Source organism: Prinia subflava, chromosome 29 (assembly GCF_021018805.1).
Source record: "Prinia subflava isolate CZ2003 ecotype Zambia chromosome 29, Cam_Psub_1.2, whole genome shotgun sequence".
NCBI lineage: Eukaryota > Metazoa > Chordata > Aves > Passeriformes > Cisticolidae > Prinia > Prinia subflava.
In genome coordinates, this window is record NC_086275.1 from 1,041,568 (window position 1) to 1,061,984 (window position 20,417).

General features: G+C 51.4%; 2 protein-coding genes across 4 annotated transcripts in view; one reads left to right on the forward strand and one right to left on the reverse strand.

Annotated features, from left to right (window-relative positions):
• The window catches only part of REEP4 (receptor accessory protein 4), a 115,103-nt gene that overhangs the window by 18,564 nt on the left and 76,122 nt on the right, over positions 1-20,417 (forward strand). The gene's annotated exons all lie outside the window — the stretch shown is intronic.
• Positions 1-20,417, reverse strand: part of PPP3CC (protein phosphatase 3 catalytic subunit gamma) — a 37,979-nt gene that overhangs the window by 15,428 nt on the left and 2,134 nt on the right. For all 3 annotated transcript variants that reach the window (XM_063420122.1, XM_063420121.1, XM_063420120.1), the window contains exons 2-4: positions 6,196-6,393; positions 5,858-5,982; positions 358-469 (exon numbers count right to left, since the gene is read on the reverse strand). In XM_063420122.1, coding sequence (XP_063276192.1) covers positions 358-469; positions 5,858-5,982; positions 6,196-6,393 — 435 coding nt within the window. The remainder of the gene's footprint in view (positions 1-357; positions 470-5,857; positions 5,983-6,195; positions 6,394-20,417) is intronic.

Sequence of the window (20,417 nt, forward strand, 5' to 3'; positions counted from 1 at the left end):
ATCTTCTGGCACCGATTCCACATTGCTGGGCCTGGGAGTCAGGGAGGGGAGGATGTGTGTGCCTGGCTCATCAGGGGAGAAGTGTTCCCATTCCTTCCATCCACGCTCTGTCTTTGAAACCAAAAGGCCACATTTGGTGCTTGGCAGAACTTGAAGATTTGGATTTGGGGTATTTTTTGTAGCAGGGGTGGAAGCAGAAGAGCAGGAAAACAAAACAGGTTTTTACAGCTCTGATGCCACTCAGAGGCACAAAAACTGAAGCCCACGTCTTCTCACAACACCTTTTTTTTAAAAAAATATATTTTAAAATGTATTATTTAAATGGATTCAAATCCTTCTCCCACTGCTGATACTTACATTCCTGCTTGAAGGTGAAGTACTCTGTGAGGTGCCTGCACTCGTGGTTCCCTCGAAGGAGGAACAACGTTTTGGGATGATTTATCTTTAAACTCCATAAATACAGCACGCACTGCAAGAGAGGCAAGCAGGGCTGTCAGAAAATCCTTTCCCAGGGCACTCATCAGCCTGAGGCTGCACTAAGAGGTTCTGGGAAGACACCCAAAGTGGAACCCAGCTCCATAATGGGCAGTGGATCCTCGCCTGGCCAAGTGGGGAAAAGCCACCGGGATTTCTCTATATTAGGGCTGACTTGGAGAAGTGACAAATGAGGTCGTGGCCAACAGAAAGCAGCTCGGGGCTGGGTGGGGGCAGCTTTGCTTCCAGCACAAACCAAAGGGAAAAAAAAAACCCTTTTGCAGAGCAACAAAGCAGAAGCAGCTGTTTGCTCCAGATGTTCCACTGGGATGGAGACCAGCGAGAGGAGCAGGCAGACATTTGTCCATGAAACACCCGGAAAATTCAGCTTCACCTTCCCCACTGATTTCCCCCCTCCCTGGTTTTTCTGCTTATGCTACAGTCATGTGAAGTTCAAGCTCAAAACAGGAAAAGCTGAGCCCAAAAAAACAAGCTTAGCTTAGCAAAGCTCTCTGGCTTTGAAAAGGGCTTTCCACATCCCCTCTGCGAGCAGCAACACCTGCAAAGCCGGCGCCTTTGAGGGGCACAGACCAAAGTCAGGCTGAAATGGGGGTTTTTAGCAGAAACATTTCATGCTGGCTTCCCAAAAAACTCCTGAGGGCAGGGCTGGGAGGCAGGGAGGGCTCACTCAGCCTGGTGGCAGAGCTGTTATCTCACACTGGAAATGTTATCACATTTCCCTCCTTGCTGTGGAGAGCTGGAAGGACAATCCACAACGACAGCAAGCTCCAGGATCTGGATTAAAACCTCTAATAGGAGCTTACCCTGGAGGCTGACAGGCTGCAGGACACGCCTGGGGCACGGGAGGCACCACCAAGTCTGTGTTACACCCTCCAGCATTCCCGATGTGGGGCACAGATCCCCGGGAACCAGCTGGAAACAAACTCCAGAACCCAAAGGAACCAGCTCCCAGTTGGTTCCCAGTACAGCCAGCTCAGAACTGGCGTGTTTAAGCACTGAACCTGCAAGGTAAGCTCTGCATGAATCATCCCAGCTGATCCCCAAAACCCTGAGGAGCTGTAAAGCACTGCCTGCTCTCACTTGGAATTCAACCCCACATTAACAACTTGATTAATTGGGAATTCCAAAAGAGAACGGGGCCAAGGCCAGTAGCAGCATCATGTTTTATTGCATCTGTTACCAGGAGGAATGCTCCCAACAAAACCATTTATAATTATTTTGGGATTTAAAGCTTTAACCTCCCCGTGTTTGCAAGCGAAATGTCACTTTTCTGGGCTGGCAGGAGAACTTGGAAGTTGCTATAAATGAACCAAATGACTTGGAGGAAGAACCAGCCCTGGCATCTCTGCAAGCAAGGCAGAGCTACAGCATCAACAGGGGAGGGTTTGGGATGTATGGAAGGTTGGCAGCTTGCAGAAGAGAGATTTTAAAACACATTTGAAGGGGTTTAAAGCGAAATGGGGCTGGATTTGGCAGTGCAATTTTTCCTGGACACGCCAGGGATGTGGAGAGCGACCATTCCCTGTGGCTGGAGGCATTCCCAGGGATGTGGGGACTGCCAGTGCCAGGAGGACACGGAGTGAAGGACACTGAAGAGCCCTCGAGGGCTCCAGAGGGGCTGGAACGAGGAATGAAGGAGTTTCTACACTCGCATGCCTCGGATGCTTCCTGGTGTTTTGCACGGATCCCTTTCCCAGCCTTTCCCGGCGCCGTGCCCAGGAATTGATTACTGCAAGAGCCAAGGAGCAAATCCAGGCAGTCACAGCTTTTTGGGTTTAAATAATCCTAAATAATCTCCTCTCTCCTTATTCTGCCTCTCGGTGTGAAGCCGAGGGTTTGATCCACTTGGAAAGGGAAAGCCCAGCAGGACACAGGGAGGGAATTCCAAGAGGAATTGGGACTTGCAAGCCCAAAAATGCAAGAGGGGCTGGTGCCAAACCTCCCTCAGCATTCCCAAAACCTGGAATTTGTAAGGAAGTTTGACACATGGAGCCTGCCAGATTGGGAACAGAGGCAAAACTCCCAAATCCAGCTCACAAATCCACCTTCGCTCCCTCTTCACAGGGCTGGCTGGATCTCTTTAATATTCCTCTGGATTTCCTTAATATTATTCTGGATAAAAAGTGAATTCAATCAAGATTAACATATAATTCCATAATTAGACAGCAATCACGTGCCCCATCATAATTGGATTGGAAGAAGTGGCCTGGGAAAGGTGCATGCCATTATCACACCGCTTTTCCTGATGAATTTCCTCTTTCCACAGGTTCTGTTCCTGCTCATAACAATTGTTTTACTTTCTGATTTAACAAAATCATTCTATTCATTGTATCTCAGCTTCATGGACTGGGATGGTTCTTCCCCCCCACAAGCACAGACCTCTCTTGTGCCATTCTGGGATTTGGGACTAAAACCTTAATGAAAGGAGCATTTTTCCCGCTGGGAATCCTTCAGCATCTCCCAATGGAGGAGTTCATCCCGATTTCCGTGCTGCCTGTCAGCCCTGCCCTCTGCAGCTGCCATCTGTGACCAGTCAGTCTCGCTGTCACAGCGGCTTTGGGACAGCAAACCCTTCCCAAAGCCCCCTTCCAGCAGCATTCCAGCTTTCACACGCTTCTCCCCCTCTTCTCTCCCCTCACAATTCTTTTCTTTAAAAAAAAAAAACCAAAACCGTCAACCAATCCACTCTCCGTGGCCTCATTATGCTGGGAATTCATGTTTTTAAATGAGAATTTCCCTAAGCCAGAGGCCCAGCAAGAATTTGTTGAATGATTTGTTGCCGGTATCCAGCTGAGCTGATGAACCCCGAGGCTTCAGGGGGAGGGGACGTGCTGAAAGGTTTTGTCTGAGCCACAAATTCCTCCTTTTACCTGGACAACCACACACCTGGAGCCACGGGGAACACCTGGAATGGTTATTTGGCCCTTACACCTCCTTGGCCCCTCCTCTGGCCTGGTTTCCTGCCTGCAGCAGGATGCAATTAAACCACCCCCTCCCATTTCACTCCGGTAAAAGGTCACAGTGATGGAATTGTGGAATATCCTGAGCTGGAAGGAATCCCCAGGGATTCCTGGCTCTGCTCAGGACACCCCCAGCTGCCAGGGGCAGGCACTGCATCACCTCCCCATGGATGCCAAACCTTGTGTGGTGACTCACGAGGCTGCTGCTGCTGCTCCCCACCTTCCCAGCAGTCACATCACGGGGAAAACCTGGATGTTTTTCCATCTGGGATACTCCAAACCTGCTGTTGTTTCACTACACAAGGCAGATTTCACAAAGGGGGGAAGGGAGAGGCACAGGGGGATGAAAACTTGTGGATTCTGCCTCATCCTGATGTTTGGAGCAGCCCCTGCCTGTGCCCATCAAAGCCCACCCCGAGCTGTGGGATCAGAGGGATTCTCCAGGGGGAATCTGTGGCATTCCCGCTGCAACATGGGGAGGAAAGGAAGGAGAGGAAAAAGCAGCAGGAAATAAAAGATAAAACGTCTTTTTTGCCCCATCACCTCAGTTCTCCAAGGCCATTCATCATCTTAGAATTGTTCCATGTTATCACAGGCAGAGAGGACAAGGGGGAATGAACCAAAAGGGGATTTCGATGGGATACTGGGAGGAATTTCTTCCCTGGGAGGGTGGGGAGGCCCTGTTACCCAGAGAAGCTGGGAAACACTTCCTCATCCCTGGAAATGTCCAAGGGCAGGCCTGGGAGCAACCTGGGATAGTGGGACGTGTCCCTGCCCAGGGCAGGGGGTGGGACAGGATGGGATTTAAGGTTCTTTCCAACCCAAAGCATTCCGTGATTCTGTGATCATCCCAGCATGGAGAGACCAGGGACTGATCCCCAGCACTTCTGGAGATGTGAGTGTAAAATCTCCCTGTCAAATCAATCCTGGGCTAAGAGCAGAGAGTGGCAGCAGCACTTTTCCACCCTGGATCCATACACAACACCTCTCATTTGAAGATTCGTGGGTTAACACCAAAAAAATCCACCTCTTCTCTCCGAAGGAGCTGCTGTTCTGGAATATAATCCCTTTTCCAGGTGAGCAGAGGAGCAGTGGGACGTGTCCTTCCCCTTCCTCCCTGGGGGGCTCCTCCTGCCAGCACCACCCCAGATCCCTCCAGCCCCAGCCCCACCTCTGCATCCGTCCCAGCTCCCCGGGAAGCTGCTCCTCGTCACCCCCTGGCTCCCAGTCAGGATTCCAGGGCTGGAAGGGAGCCAGGAGCTGCTGGAGCTCAAGCTGTCAGCCCTGCTCTCCCTAAATCCTCTGCAGAATCCTTCAAAGAACCCCTTGCACTCATTCCTGACAGTTCCTCCCCAAAAACCTTCGCTGGGGAAGATTCCTCTGCAGAGCCAGCGGCTCAGCTGTTCCTGCAGCCTCTTTTTTTCCAAGAGAAATCACTCCCTCTGTAATTCCAGCTGATTTCTGCCACACTTCAGGCCCCTGCTCCCCCAAAAGCCCTTCCTCACGTTGCTTCCAACCAGGATAAGTGCTGCAGTTCCACTCAGCCCTGCCCCTGTGAATCCAGATGGCTGCAGCCCCTCGGGATTTGTGGCATTTGTCCCTTCCTGTCCCATCCCGGGTCTCCACTGAGGCAGCAGCAGCCACGGGGATCCACTGAATCCTCTGTCCTCTAACCAACAACTCCCAGTTTGTTGCTCCTGGAGCCCCAGGGAGCTGCCAAGCCCTGCCACAGCCCAGGTGGCTCCTGCTCCTTCCCCTGAGCCCATTCCAGGGATTTCAGAGGGAAGCAGTGACTCAGGCACGTGGCTCTTTCTCCTCCTGCTCAATCCTGCAGCTTCTCCAGCATTTCCACTGCCTGCTGGGACCCTGCAAGGCACCATCAAGTGTCCCTGTCCTGTCCCCGAGTGACAGCTCCAAGTGACATTAGAGCCACTCCAGGAGGCAGAGGTTGGGCATTAACCCCATCACTGCCACTGATCCAAAGCCTGGGACAGCATTTTCCTGCCCAAAATCACACTGGGAGTGACCAGCATTGCTTCCATCCCATGCCAAACCCCACTGGAGGGAAAATCCAGCATGACAGGGCTGGGATTGGTGTTTGGACTGATTCTGAGCTGGAATTTATTGATTCTGAGCTGAATTTGAACTGATTTTGAGCTGGTTTTAACTGATTCTGAGCTGGATTTTATTGATTCTGAGCTGAATTTGAACTGATTTTGAGCTGGTTTTCACTGATTCTGAGCTGTATTTTACTGAGCTGCATTTGAACTGATCTTGTGTTGACTTTTACCGATTCTAAGCTGAATTTGAACCGATTCTAAGTTGAATTTTACTGATTCTGAGCTGTATTTTAGCACTTTGGGTTTAGCCCCAGCACCCCCAAGCTCCACATCCTTGGTCACCTCTATACTGAAGTAGCCTCTGTCCACGTAGTCCCCCAGGAAGAGGTAGCGGGTGTTATTGGGCGATCCTCCCACTTCAAAGAGCTTCATCAGGTCAAAGAACTGCCCGTGGATGTCACCACACACTGCGGGAGGAAGAACAGCACAAAAGAGGGACAGAATTACCACGCTAAGAAAAGCAAGGTCACCACAGCAGCGAGGAGCGGAGCGCGGCCGCGCTCTGAGCGAGCACCGGCAAAATCCTCTCTCCTGAGAGTTAAAAAACCTCGTGGGTGGAAGGGAAATGGCAAAAAAAAAACCCCTGTTGGGGTTATCCTGGTTTATTGAGGGCTCCTGACCTGTGATTGGAGCCTCCACCTCGATCATGGTCTTCTCGTGCCTCAGGATGGCGGCGCCGTCGTTGATGATTTTCAGCGCCGCGTCCTCCTCCAGCCGCCCTTCCTTCACCAAGTGGCTCTTGAGGACATCGAGCCTGGGCTTGCCATCCTCAAACACCTCCTTCAGAGTGAGCCGCTGCGTGGGAGGGAACGGGACGGCTGCAAAGGCAAGGGAAGGAGTCAGCAATGCAGGGAGAGGGAACGGCAGGCTCCGCTCCCGAGCCTCGGAGCCCAGGAATGGGATCCCACCAAAACGATGCTCTCAAATACTGAGAGCTGCCAGAGCTGCTGGATTTGCCCCTCAGTGGGTAAAATCCCACTTGGTGCAGCCTAAATGTCACCTGTACCTGTCCCACAGCTGCCTCCCAATCCCAGGGCATTGGAACCTACAACAGATTCCACGGAAATATCAGCAAAACCAGGAACCAGCGAGCCAGGTAGGAGGACCAACATTCAAATTCTTCCTTCTCAGGAAACCACACACCCTTAACAAGAAGAATTTGCTCCTCTTTACCCCAACACCTCACAAAGCTTTACCCCCCAAAAGCAGAATTTGCCCTTCTCTGCCCCAATTACCTTGAAAAGCTTCACCCCAAGCTTAGAAATTCACAAATTTTGATGGAATCCAACATTTAAGGTAAGTTAAGGCCTCAGCTATTTGTAGCATGTTTCTTAGTTTTTAACTCTGGATAGTAAAATACCCCATCAAAACCTGCTATTATTATTATTATTATTATTATTATTATTATTATTATTATCATCATCATTATTATTTCATGGTAGGGAACAGGATGGTGTGGGAGAAGGTGACCTCTAGCAGAAATTAAGTGAAAAAAAAAGCCAGAACAAAAATCAGAGTTTTCAGTAAAAATCTGAATTCCTCATCTCCTTTCTCCCAGGCCTGGCTAATTTAAAAAAGATGGGAGCACACATGACCCTGGTGTAATATTTAAAGGCTGTATAGTGTCTTGAATTAGAATTAATTCCAGGAAGGAGGCCTGGATGTTTGGGAAGAAGTGGGAATGAAACCCTGTGCCACAGCCCCAAGCGCACGGCCTGGCTGCCAGCAGCTCCTGCAGCCCATGGAGTGATCCCTCACCCCAGGGATCCTCTCAGATCCTCCCAAAATCAGTAAATCCAGGATTTCCTCGCCCTCTGGGCTCAGCCCTCTCAGCCATGGCAGGAGCAGAGCGATGCCAGCCAAGCACTGGGATGAGGAGGAGAGGCTGGGATGGGGTTTGCTGTGGGATGCTCCAGGAAAAGCCCCTGATCCCAGTGCAGACCCCACAGGGAGCTGGCACCACCCTCCCAGCCTCAGGGTAAGGCACAAACCTCCCCCAGAAAGTGCTGGAAGCTCTGCTGTCCGTAGGGATGTGGGCAGCTGGACATCCTTGCCAAGCATCCCCCAAAATATCCCAAAATCCAGAATGCACTGGGCTTTCCACAGGGATTTTAATGATGGTGGTGCCAGTCTGTGTCTGAGTAAGCACCTCCAGCAGCCTCTGTGGGCAAGGAACCACCCACTGGATAATGAACCATCCTCCCATCACTCCCATTCCACTCCTCCTGGGAGCGTGGTGGAAGGCAGATCTACTCTGGAAAATCTGGAAAATACCTGGGATGGAAATCAAATCCCTGTCCTCATCCATCACCCGGCAAAGACCCTGCTGTGCTGAGGGCACACCCTGAGGGCTGTGCCCAGCTCTGGGAGCATCAGTGAGGGGCTGGAGGGAATCCAGGGGAGGGAATGGAGCCCCAGGAGAGGCTGAGGGAGCTGGGGAAGCCCAGGAGGGGCTGAGGGAGCTGGGAAGGGGCTGGAGAATTCCTGAGGGAGCTGGGAAGGGGCTGGAGAATTCCTGAGGGAGCTGGGAAGGGGCTGGAGAATTCCTGAGGGAGCTGGGAAGGGGCTGGAGAATTCCTGAGGGAGCTGGGAAGGGGCTCAGCCTGGAGCAAAGGAGGCTCAGGGGGGACCCTGTGGCTCTGTACAAGTCCCTGACAGGAGGGGACAGCCGGGGGGATTTGGGATCTGCTCCAGGAACAGGGACAGGAGGAGAGGGAACGGCCCCAGGGGAAGGAAGGTCAGGTTGGACAGCAGCAGGAATTTCTTCCTGGAAAGGGCTGTTAAATATAGGAAGGGATTGCCCAGGGAGCTCTGGAGTCCCCATCCCTGGAGGTGTCCAGGGAACACCTGGAGGTGACACTCAGTGCTCTGGGCTGGTGACAAGGTGGGGATTGGGCACAGATTGGATTTGGTGATCCTGGAGCTCTCTTCCAACCTGAACCATCCCAAGATACACCAAAATACGTTGAATTTTCCAAGGTAGAGCTGGCCAAATAACAGCGGTGCCACAGTTCCCTTTTAAATGCAAATCCAGCAGCAATTTACCCTGAAAACCCCAAGAGGAAACGCAGAGAGGCGGCACAAGAAATTCTCTACAGCTGAACATCAATTTTCAAATCACAGGAACTGCAGGAGTGGCTCTAATGAAAGGGGAGCTGGTGAGGTGGCCCCGCTCTCATGGATCCCTTTGGAAGCAGTGCTTCGGTGTTCCGCGGGCCTGGAACGCTCCAGAGCCTTCCCTGCCAAGCTGCCAATTCCAGAGGGTTAAACCAGACCTGCTTAAACCAACACGGGCTGGAGCAGGGCTTTTACTGCATCCACTGCTCAGTTCTGCTGAGAAAGGGGAAAAAAAGCCCCCTCTGGAGATGGATAAAAACCTCATTTTGCAGGATTTTTCCCCTCTGGGTCAGTGCTGAGGGAGGAAATGAGGGAAGATGCGGGGCTGACACCGATAGGATCAGCGGAGATGAGGGAGGGCAAAGGAGCTAGATGGAAATGTGGGTCCAGGACTCGGAAAGAGGAATTTTTTGGGACACTGAGAGGGATTTTTGGGGACCCTGAGAAGCTGGAAAACGATTTGTGAGTACTACAAACCCTGTGGTTGTCCTGGCATCTGCCACCTGACTCCAAAGGGAGCCAGGGAGCACTTGGAGGGCAAATGATTTACGAGGAAGAGAACAGAGAAATAGAAATGATTCCTCTCCATATTCCCCATCATTCCTCACCCTCAAGCATGGCCAACACCTCCAGAGCCCCCCAAGGAAGTGGAAAGCCCCAGAAGTGGGGCTGGAGAGCTCAGCAAAGGTGGGATGTGACCCCAGGACAGCGCTGCCCACCCAGAGATCCACGGGGAGCTCCCGGCTTTGCCTTTTCCTGGTAGCCCCAGCGAGCAAAGTTATGCAAGATCAGATCTGAGGCTTCAGCCAAGAACTTTTATGTAAGTTCCCTCCTTGGCTTTGCACAGCTCCACTCCCACAAGGAGCTGGGCATGACCAGGAACCGGCTCCTCCTGGGCTCTGCCAGGGCTTCAGTCACCCACTTTAATTAATATTTTATCCTTATCTGTGCTCCGTTCTCTTGGACAGGAGGAAGAGGATGCTCCCGCAGCCAGGCTGGGCTCTCCATCAGCAGGAACAGCCCTCAGAGCAAACTGACCTGGAATTTTGTACCTGCAGGGCATTGAGAAGGGTGGAGAGACTCAGCCAGTTCCTGCTCCTATCTGGATAATGAGGAGATAACTCCTTATCTCACAAAAATATCAGAGTTCTGGAGTGGCTTGGGACAGAAGGACCTTCCACTGTCCCTGGCTGCCCCAAGCCCTGTCCAGGGACACTTCCAGGGAGGGAGCAGCCCCAGCTTCTCTGGGAATTCCATTCCAGCCCCTCCCCACCCTCACAGGGAAGAATTCCTTCTGTATATCCACCCTAAATTTCCTTTCTTTCAGCTCAAACCCATTGCTCCTGTCACTGCAATCCCATGGCTGGTCCCAGGCAGGGCAGACACAGCGGGTTAAGCTCATCCTCAGAGCCAGCTCCCAAATAATTGATGAAAATGATGATTAAAATACTCACAACACTGCAGGGATCAAACCCTGTGACCTCTGTGCCACCTTCCCTCCGCACACAAACCCAAGTGTTGCACCCGGTCCTGTTTGAACAGTGAAATCTGCAGGTCTGGGGTTTGTAATTCCACCAAGGGCACCCAAATTCACTCCCAGGAAAAGGCAATTCCTGCCCCACCAACAGGACAGTGCTGAGGGCCAACCCACAAACAAAAGGACAAAAAGCAAGGGAAGTTTGAGGTGTGAAATGGTGTTAAGGGACAGGAGTGCCCAAGGGAAAATGAAAAGGAAATTAAAAGGGAAATCAAAGGGATCTCTTTGCTGGGCTCCAGGGCCAGGTTCCATTTCCCACCAAATTAACACGGATTTTACCTGCCAGGCCACAAGCAGGGGGGTATTTACAACACTCTGAGAGGACATGGATAGTTAAGGATGGGAGATTTGGGGGAAAAGCTGCTTTTCCTCCACCAGCATCACTTATTCCTCAGTGCCAGACAAAAAACCCACATGAAAAAATCCCATTCCTCATTATCTCTGTCCTTAAAATGCATTTAAAATTCAGCTTCATCAGGGCTGCCCCATCCCCAGCTCCAGACAGAGGCAGTGCCACGGAAGAGAAAACAAAGTGATCCACAAATGATTGTTTATACATCCCAGAGTCCCTCGCACGGCTGGACGGATTCATTACTGAAAAAGGAGCAGGAGCTCCGTGCCTGCAGTGGCAGCGCTGGCCAAACGCTGCTCCCGGGGTCTGAGGGGACAAGGTGTCCCCTCAATCCCCCAAAAATCATCCCACAGGACTCGAAATGCTCAAAAATGAACCTGAGAGGTTTCCCTGCAGCTCCTGATGCACGTCTGGGAGTGAATCCGAACAAAGCCCTTCCCTGCCTGCTCCTCATCGTGGGGCAGATGGTGAGAGATGCACTTTGGAGCAAAAATAAAGCACATTTTGGGGCAAAACTGAGGGTTTGGACACTGAGGAAGCTGGATGGGTGTCGAAGGTAGAAAATCCCAGGAAAACTCCACCAGGAGCCATCCAAACCCCTGTGAGAGGGAGAAGCAGCTGCCTCCAGGGCTGAGCTGGGCACAGCACGAGCAGCAGGGTGAGGGTTTTTTTACCCTCTTTCCCAATTTCCAAACAGCCCAACGTTATTTTTATCCGATATTTTATTCCCATTCACACCTAACCTACATTCATCTATTCAAAGCCGAGTCCAGGCTCACACGGAGCCGGCTCGGAGTGACTAATGTGGAGAAATCCAGCACAGAAAGGCCAAGGAAATGGCGTTTTTTGGGGGAAAAAAAGTGGATTTTCAGCTTTGGGAGCTTTCAGAGTCATTAATGGGGAAGATGTCCTTGGAGGCAGGGGATGGATGTCACTGTCACTCCAGCCACCCTGATTTTCCTGCTGCTCCACCCCAGATCCAAAAGCAAGGCCAGGTTGGATCTCAGCATTTGGGTGATGCTGGAATCCCGGAATCCCTGAACTGTCCAGCTTGGAAAAGCCCTCCAAGGTCACCAATTCCAGTCCTCACCTTGTCCCCAAGCTCAGAGCACCGAGTGCCACATCCAGGGATGGGAATTCCACCCCTTCCCAATGCCTGACCACTCTATTTATCAGCAACTACCCCATTTTCCATGGAATAATCTTTATTCTTCCCAAAAATCATTAAACCACATGAATTTCTGGTTGTTACACACAAAATAGCTTTGCTTTAAGAATCCCCACCCTGGTTTCTGAGAAGTTTTTTCTCCCCTGCGGAGCCCTGATGTGAGAACCTGCAAAACCAGGTGTGTGCATGTGTTTGATATCCTGATTTTTCCTCGGATCAAGCCCTGATAAATAATCTGTGCCATTTTCCAGGGCTGGCACGGGCAGCCTGACCCTGCCCTGGCACAGAACTGCTCGTTCCAGCTGCAAGAGCTGTGTGGAAAAACAAAAATACAGTGGAGCTTCATCACCTCCCACCTGAGGAAATAAGTAACTTTTCTCCCTTATTAAAATAAAAATTATTACAAAAAAAAATCACCAAATAAAGTAAACACCTTCTTATATAAGAGCAGCAAGAGCCAGGAATTACTATTAGTATTATTATTGCCATTTCCATCTGTTTTCCTCCAAATTTTTGCACATTCCCACCCTCCTTTTTTGCTCTGGGTCAAGAACCTCCGGATTTCAGAAGCTCCAGAGACTCACAAATAGAGGGGAAATAAAAAATTCCAGAGTTCCAGCTCTCAGCCCTGGAAGTGCTGCAGGAAGACCTCGAGATTTGGGGTTATCTGAATTCCTCTGGAACAGCAGCTCCTTTGGATGGATGGAGTTGATCACGTCCCAGTTTTCTCCAGAACTCCTCGGAGCTGAGCCCGACCTCCCAGAGCGGGCTCTGATCCTCACCTGGAGCCACGGATTCCTTTTTGTAGGACAGCCAGAATTATCTCCTCACAATAACCCTAAAAATATCCGTATTGTATGAGCTGAATGAAGGATTTCTTCGAAGGGGACAGTGACAGCTGGCCCAAAACAGAGGTGGGATGAACCAACGGGGCCACTCCCGGCAGCAAATCTGTCCCTGCCTCATCAGCTCCCTCCCAGTCATCCCAGGAGTAACACCCAAAATTTGAGGCCACGCTGGGAGAAGCTGGCAGGCCCCGGGGCTGAGCAGGAGCCAGGTGCATTTTAAGGCTAAAAAAAGCAGGTGACAGCTCCGTGTATGGAAATGCAAACACAAACAGAGCACGGCCCCGACCGCGCTCACGGCTCCCACGGAAGCACGGGGTGCAGAGCCAAGAGGGTAAAAATCCACACAAACCTAAGCCCAGCCATGAATTCCAAGGAAATATCACCAAATCACAGAATTCTGGAATGGTTTGGGTGGGAAGGGACCTTAAAGATGATCTCATTCCACCACACCTTCCCCTAGGCCGGGCTGCTCCAACCTGGACTTGGCCACGTCCAGGGATGGGGCAGGCACAGATTTTCTGGGAAAATTCCAGTGCCAGGGAAGAAACACCCACTGGAACCTTCCAGCTCCCTGAAGGGTGCTCAGGGCTCCCTAAAACCCTCGGGTTCTGCTGGGAATTTGAGTGAGGCCAGGACAAACCACGGTGGATTCCCCAGCAGAGCTGAGGGCCGAGGTTTTGCCAGGGCTGCCCATTCCAGAGGCGGCGGTGACGGCCCCACGAGGTGGAGCTGGAACCCTGCTCTGGTGGAGCGGGCAGGATTAAACCCAGGAGTATTTAATTAGAACAGAGGCGACTTAAGCCACAGCAGGCAGCAGCTCCCAGGCAGCAGAGCCCTCCTGGCACTGCAGCCGGGGCTCCTCACACCCCTCATCCTGCCCTGACTCCCGAATGGAGCTGAAGCCAGACCCGGATCCGTGGTGTTGGTCTTGCTCCAGCTCCTGCCAAAGCTCCCCGCGGGTCAGAGACCTCAAAAATGTTCTCAGTGGGCACTGAGAGTCCTCAGCCTCCCTGAAGTGATAAAATCCACGTTTGCTTGCAAGGTCCATCAAGTTTCCAGCTCAGATTTGGCTCCTAATGACCGGCACTGATGCGGATTTTCCTGGGATTGTCACTGAGCCAATCAGTCCAGAGCCGAGTCCTCTGCCAGGGATGTGGGCTCTGGACATCACCCAGTGCCAGCTCACCAGGGAGAGCCCAAAAACCTGCAATTCCAGCCTGGAAATCCTCTCTCTTTGAGACCCTCCAGCTCTACAAACTTTCCAGAGGTTAAAAATTAATGTATTCCCAGAAAATCATCACTCAACAAACCCAGTGTCTCCCAAACATCGGTGGGATTCCAGGGAGTTGCTGCAAAGTCTGAGGAAAAAAGGGGGAGGAAAAAGGGGGGAAGAAAAAGGAGGGGAGGAAAAAGGAGGGGAGGAAAAAGGAGGGGAGGAAAAAGGAGGGAGGAAACAGGAGGGGGAGGAAAAAGGGGGGAGGAAAAAAGGGGGGAGGAAAAAAGGGGGGAGGAAAAAAGGGGGGAGGAAAAAAGGGGGGAGGAAAAAAGGGGGGAGGAAAAAAGGGGGGAGGAAAAAAGGGGGGAGGAAAAAAGGGGGGAGGAAAAAAGGGGGGAGGAAAAAAGGGGGGAGGAAAAAAGGGGGGAGGAAAAAGGAGGAAGTTTAGAGCAAACAGCTGCAGCTACTCAAAAAAAAAAAGTGAGTTCCCCACAGGAGCGGGGAGGGGATTCCTAGATCAGCAGGCAGGGAAATTCAGCACCTGTTTCCCAAGGTTCCAGCACGGCCACTAATAGATCATTAATGGAGGCACAGCGGGGGCCTTGTGGAAAAGGCAAATCCCGGGAATGTGAACCCGACCCTGCCGCCGGCTCCCGAGGGGCTTCTGCATCCCATTTCAGACCTGCCCTAAGCAAACACGGCTTTGTGTCCTCCCAAGATCTCCGGAGAACGGGCTGATCCACGTGGGAATCCTGGACAAAACAACCCCAGAAATATTCCTGCACAAAACAACCCCAGAAATATTCCTGGACAAAACTACACTCAGAAATATTCCTGGACAAAACAACCCCCAGAAATATTCCTGGACAAAACAACCCCCAGAAATATTCCTGGACAAAACAACCCCCAGAAATATTCCTGGACAAAACAACCCCCAGAAATATTCCTGGACAAAACAACCCCCAGAAATATTCCTGCACAAAACAACCCCAGAAATATTCCTGGACAAAACTACACTCAGAAATATTCCTGGACAAAACAACCCCCAGAAATATTCCTGGACAAAACTACACTCAGAAATATTCCTGCTGGAGCAGCCGATGCTTGGTGGTCACAGCATGGATAAATGAGGGATGTCAGCACAAAATGATGGATTTTGACACAATCAGGGTCTTGGTTTTTCTCTTCTCTTCCCATCTCGGGCCTCAAATCCTCACCCTGAGTGGGATTCTCACTGGATCCTGCTGCTCTGGATAAAACATCCCTTGCAAGGTTTGGGAATATCTATACCCACACATCACCTCAGACCACACCGAGGTGCTGCCAGCCCAAAGGGATTCAAATCTTCCCTGGACATCAGCCACAGCAAACCAAAAAAGCAGCCCCCCAAAAAACTGGGATAAATCAGTGGCAGTGCTGCTCCCAGAGCAGCTCCCCAGAGCCGCACGTGTCAGGGATGAGAGGAGCCTCCAGCCACTGCTGAAGCAGCAATTCCAGCCTCTGTGCCCTGGTCACTCTTCCTCCACGAAGCCCTCGTGGTATTTTTCCAAGACATCACCTTTGGGATAATATTCTGTTGGAGAAGCCATTTTACCACGTCTTGCTATGCTCAGCAGCTGATAAAAGGGAATATTTTCTGGAGCAATCTAGGTTGACACCACTTCTTCCTGTTCTCCTGAAATTCACCCTGAACCACTTGGGAAATTCATCCTGGGAAATTCTCCCCAGATTCACCCTGGAGCAGGGAAAGTGCTTTAAACTCTTATTTTACAGGCCCACCACGGCAAAAGGAACTCCCAGATGGAGGATTGGTGGAGAATTTTGGAGAAACAACCCCCCCTGAGCTCCTCAGGGAGGAGATGCCACTGCTCCACATCCAGCTCTGCTCCTCAGTGCAAACAGGGAGATCACAGAATCCCGGGATGGTTTGGGTTGGAAGGGACCTCAAGGATCACCTCGTTCCACCCCTGCCCTGCTGCTCTCACCAGGCAGCAGCAGGGCTTTATTCCAGAGGCTGGAAAATCAGGACAGCCCAACATTCCTGCTCCTGCCAGGAAAACCCTTAAAATCTGCACTGAATTCCTTTTCCTTTAGAGCAGCCTCTGACACAGGAGCATCCACCCTCCGTCCTCCACCTCACCTCTGCCCCAACCCATCCCTCCCTCTGCCCCACGCTGGCTGTCCTGAGGGGTTTTCCCAGGATATTTGCAGATTCCCCATCCCTGAAGTGTCCAAGGATGGGGTTTAAAGCACCGTGGCACAGTGGAAGGTGCAATGAGATGAGCTTTAAGATCCTTTCCCAACCCAAACCGTTCCAGGATTCCACACCTGACCCTGCTCTCCGGTGCCACCGGAATGCCACCGAATGCCCTTTGGCACGGCAATCCTGGACCCCAGGAGCCTCCAGGAGCCTCCAGGAGCCCCCAGGAGCCTCCAGGAGCCCCCAGGAACCTCCAGGAGCCTCCAGGAGCCCCCAGGAGCCCCCAGGAGCCCCCAGGCCCTGCGTGATGGGATAACTCTGATGCCTTTCCACAGCCTGTTCCCTCTCTCCCGCTGCCTAACGATGTCTGATTCCATTAGGATCCGAGCCATGCCCGCCCCGTGAACGCGCCCGCTGGCCCCGGCGGGAGCGGGCAGGGAATACCTGGAAAACCGGCCAAGCTGGGAAGGATCCCGGACAAATATAGATCTCCAAGGAGTATCTTTAGATTAGCAGGCGGCTCTGCCCCCACTGAGACCCCAGGATTTACCTAAATAGCTCCTTCAGCACAGCCCGGCGCTCGGAGCTATTTTAAGCCAGCACCCTGCCCTACTTCCTAAGGAACAGCCTTCCCTTCTCCTGCCTGTGCAGCCAGAGCTGCCCCAAACCCACCCCTCTCTCCTCTCTGACACCTTTCATTAAATAAAAAAAAATCCTTTTGGCACGGGATCCAATTAATCCGGGCTCATTTGTTGCCACGAGGCCCTTCGTGGCCTCGAGCAGGGAAAACGGGATTAACCTTTCCCACTCTGATGGGCAGAAAAATAACATTAAACAGTGGAATCCTGAGGAACACGACCTGCCCTGGCCACCCCCAGCACCCACCTGAAGCAGCTGCTGCTATTCCCAGAGGGAAGGGATAAATTCCAGCCCAATCCACGTGCCCTGATGCTTCAGCACTGCTCCCCAATGGTGTTCTGTGCCCAAGGCTGGGTTTGGGGGTTGTCACCAGCATTTTCTGTTAATTAGCACATTCATTAGCACGTTTATTAGCCCACACAGCATCCCTGTATCCCAGGATCCAGAGATGTGGCAGTCTGAGCCCAAAATGGGGCACCTCTGGCTGTGTTTGGGGCATTCCAGGAACACTCTGGAGAGGAACAGCTTGTGCTATCCCAAGGTTTTTGCCTTTGGATTCGTTTTTGGGATGCAATGCCACAAAATCCAGCAAAATCAGCCCCAAGCTTGGCACAGCCACAAACCAGCCCCTTTTCCCAGCACATCCCATTTATGGATAACAAAGCATCTTTCCTGTTTATACATAACAATAATACGAATATTGCAATTACTTGGACAAGTTTTGGGATTTTTTTCTGGAAACCTCCCCAAAACACCACGTCCCCAAGTAATTCCACGGGATCCCATGGGGCTCCTGCTTTAAGGACTGCCTCACCCCACACCTCCTTGAGCTCTGTCCAGCCAAGTTGCTGTATTATGACACAACTTGCTTTTTAGGGATCCCCCTCCACGTCTTGACCCTGCTGGCATTCGCACTTTTCCCTTGGCATTCCAAGGTCCCAGCACATGGACCTTGGCCTTTATTCCATTTTTAGCCATTTTCAGAGCTCCTTTTCCCCAAGGTATCCCTTAAATCCTGCAAAACATCAACACCAAACAAGCCAAACCAACCAGTGGCTTTAAACCCCCATGATCTCCTTTATATTTAAGATTTCCCTCAATTAAAAAGCTGCTTTGACTTTCGGATCGGCGCGTGCTCCGTGACGAAAATTCCCAACACCTCCCAACCTGGAGAAAATCCAACGCTCGAGCTCCCGGAGTTGTAGCTGATATTAAAAACAAGGTGGGAAGAAAGCTGCACATTTTTCATCCCCCAAAAGCATCCTCAGGCAGCGAGATGAACTGGAACAGCCCCTGAACTCTCCGAGGAGGCAGGGATTGATGTGAGGCTGGGTTTGGGCTCCCCAGAGGCTGCAGGAACGAATCCCGTGGGATTTCTCTCCGTGCCTCCAGCAGCTCCAGAGGCACACGGGGAGCAGGGAGAGGCTCCTCGGGTGTGACTGAGGGAACAGGTGCTGGAGGTGGCACTGAGGGAGCTCCCGGTTGTCCCCATGTCCCCAAAAACCTTGGCTGGGTGTGAAACAGGTCGGTGACAGCACAGAATGGGGAATTATGGAATGGGCTGGGGGATATCCCCTCATTCCACCCCCTGCCATGGGCAGGGACACCTCCCACTATTCCAGTTATCCTCACCTGGCCTTGGGCACTGCCAGGGATCCAGGGGCAGCCACAGCTCCTCTGGAAATTCCATCCCAGCCCCTCACTGCCCTCCCAGCCAGGAATTCCTTCCTAATATCCCTCCTATCCCTGCACTCCTGGCAGGGGGAATCCGTTCTCCCTTGTCCTGTCCCTCCATCCCTTGTCCCAAGTCCCTCTCCCTACTGAAACACATCCAGGGGGTTCCCACACAAAGTGGACACTGAAATTTCAGTGAGAGTCACATCAGGGGTGTTAAAATTCCCACACACACTTGAAATGTCTCCCATTTAGGAAAAAAAACCAGGCTGGACACGGAGAAAGGCACCTGGAAATCCTCAAGAAAGGACAGCAAAGCACAAATTGGGAAAACCCATCCATTTCCAGGCCACCTTTGGCTACAGCGCCAGCCCCAGCTTTACACCACAACTCCTGGGATTCAGAAAAGCAGAAATCCACTGCAGGAATCCCAGCCAGGCTCTCTGGAACAGGGTGGGAATTCGGGATGTCTCCCACTTCCAACATCAGCTGCCAAAAAGGGGGCACTGGATCCCGGCTGCTCCCGCCTCAGCAGCTTCCCAACACTCTGCCCGTGATAAACAAAATAATAACGCACGGATAGAGAAAAATTCCAGTGGAGTGTTTGCTCTGGTGTCTAAATACCAATATCTCGGGCTTTTAAAGGATTTGTCATGGATGCAACTGGACACAGCTCTGCTTCCCAGAGGATTTTACACCTCCCAGCAGGAAGAACGGAGCAGGCGCGCAAAATCCAACCGAAAAATGACCACAAAATTCAGCCAAAAATGACCCAAAAAGCTGTGCAGGTTTGTGTTAAAGGGGCACAAACACCCTGAGCTCCAGGATCCATCCACTGCAGCAGCCCAAAGCATCATTCCCACCTGCCTGAATCATGTGGATTTTGTAGGGTGTGGATCCATCAGTCAATCCCATGGATCCTCCAGGTAATTCAAGAATAATTTTGGGCTAATGCAGACAACCAGACTCCTTAATCCCTCAGATTTCCAGCAGAACCTCCCCAAGTGCTCTTTGGAGGCCAAAATTTGGATATTGATGGTCTCTGTCACCATCAACCATCAGTTTCCTGCTAAAACTGGGCTGCAAAGAGCAATTCTTGCCTCAAAATTTGAGATTTTAATAAAAAGAAACTTGTGACCAATCTCAAAATACGAGATTTTAAAAAAGCCATTTCTAACCTATCCCAAAAGCCAAGATCTTAATAAAAATAATTTCTTGAAGCACCCCAAAATTGGAGATTAAAAAAAAAAAACAATTCATGGCCTAGCTCAAAATTCAAGATTTTAATAAAAATCAATTCTCGACACAACCCCAAATTTACGATTTTAATAATGAAGCTCCCCCAGTCCAAGTTTTAGCCTAAAACTGCATTTCCTCTGACTAAACGTAATTACAGTTCAGGCCTTCTGCAGGGCCCTGGAGATGTAAATATATAGGTTAAACATAGTTAAAATTCCACATCCTACTTAATTGCAGGCATTTTCCACAGAACAAAATGAGCTTTTATCATCAGCTTTTAATTATTAATAACCACGAACAATGTCACCACCTTTAAACAATAACCCGGGCCTGAGAATGAGATATTTCTCCCCAGATTTCCACAGCGAACCTGGGGGAATAAGAAGCAATCTTTGGGGAAATTCACGTGGATTTGGGGGCGATTTTGGAGGGAGCAGGGCCTGAGCCTCCACCCCACCTGGACAGGGATTAATGACCGCAATTAGCAGGAGCACGCGGATTTTTGTGGGGTTGCCAAAGGCCTGAGAGGGAGCAGGAGGAGCTCTGAGAGGGATTCCCGGGGTTTGGGAGCCCCAGAGCGGGGAGAGAGCGCCTGGATCCGGCACACTCAGCTGAATCATAATGGCTGCATTGACATTACCTTTCCCGAACAAGGCCAACCTAAACACAGGCAGCTGCCTGGGATTTAGCAGGAGATTTACAGACAGCACCGGCCGCTCAGAGACCTACAAATCACCACGCCACATACACGGCCCCGAGAGCACCCCGGATCCCCCCAAAATCCTGCAGCGTTCCGGGATTATTCCCATTAAAAAATCCCCTCCCACCGTGGGCAAGCGCGGAGCTCCCCCG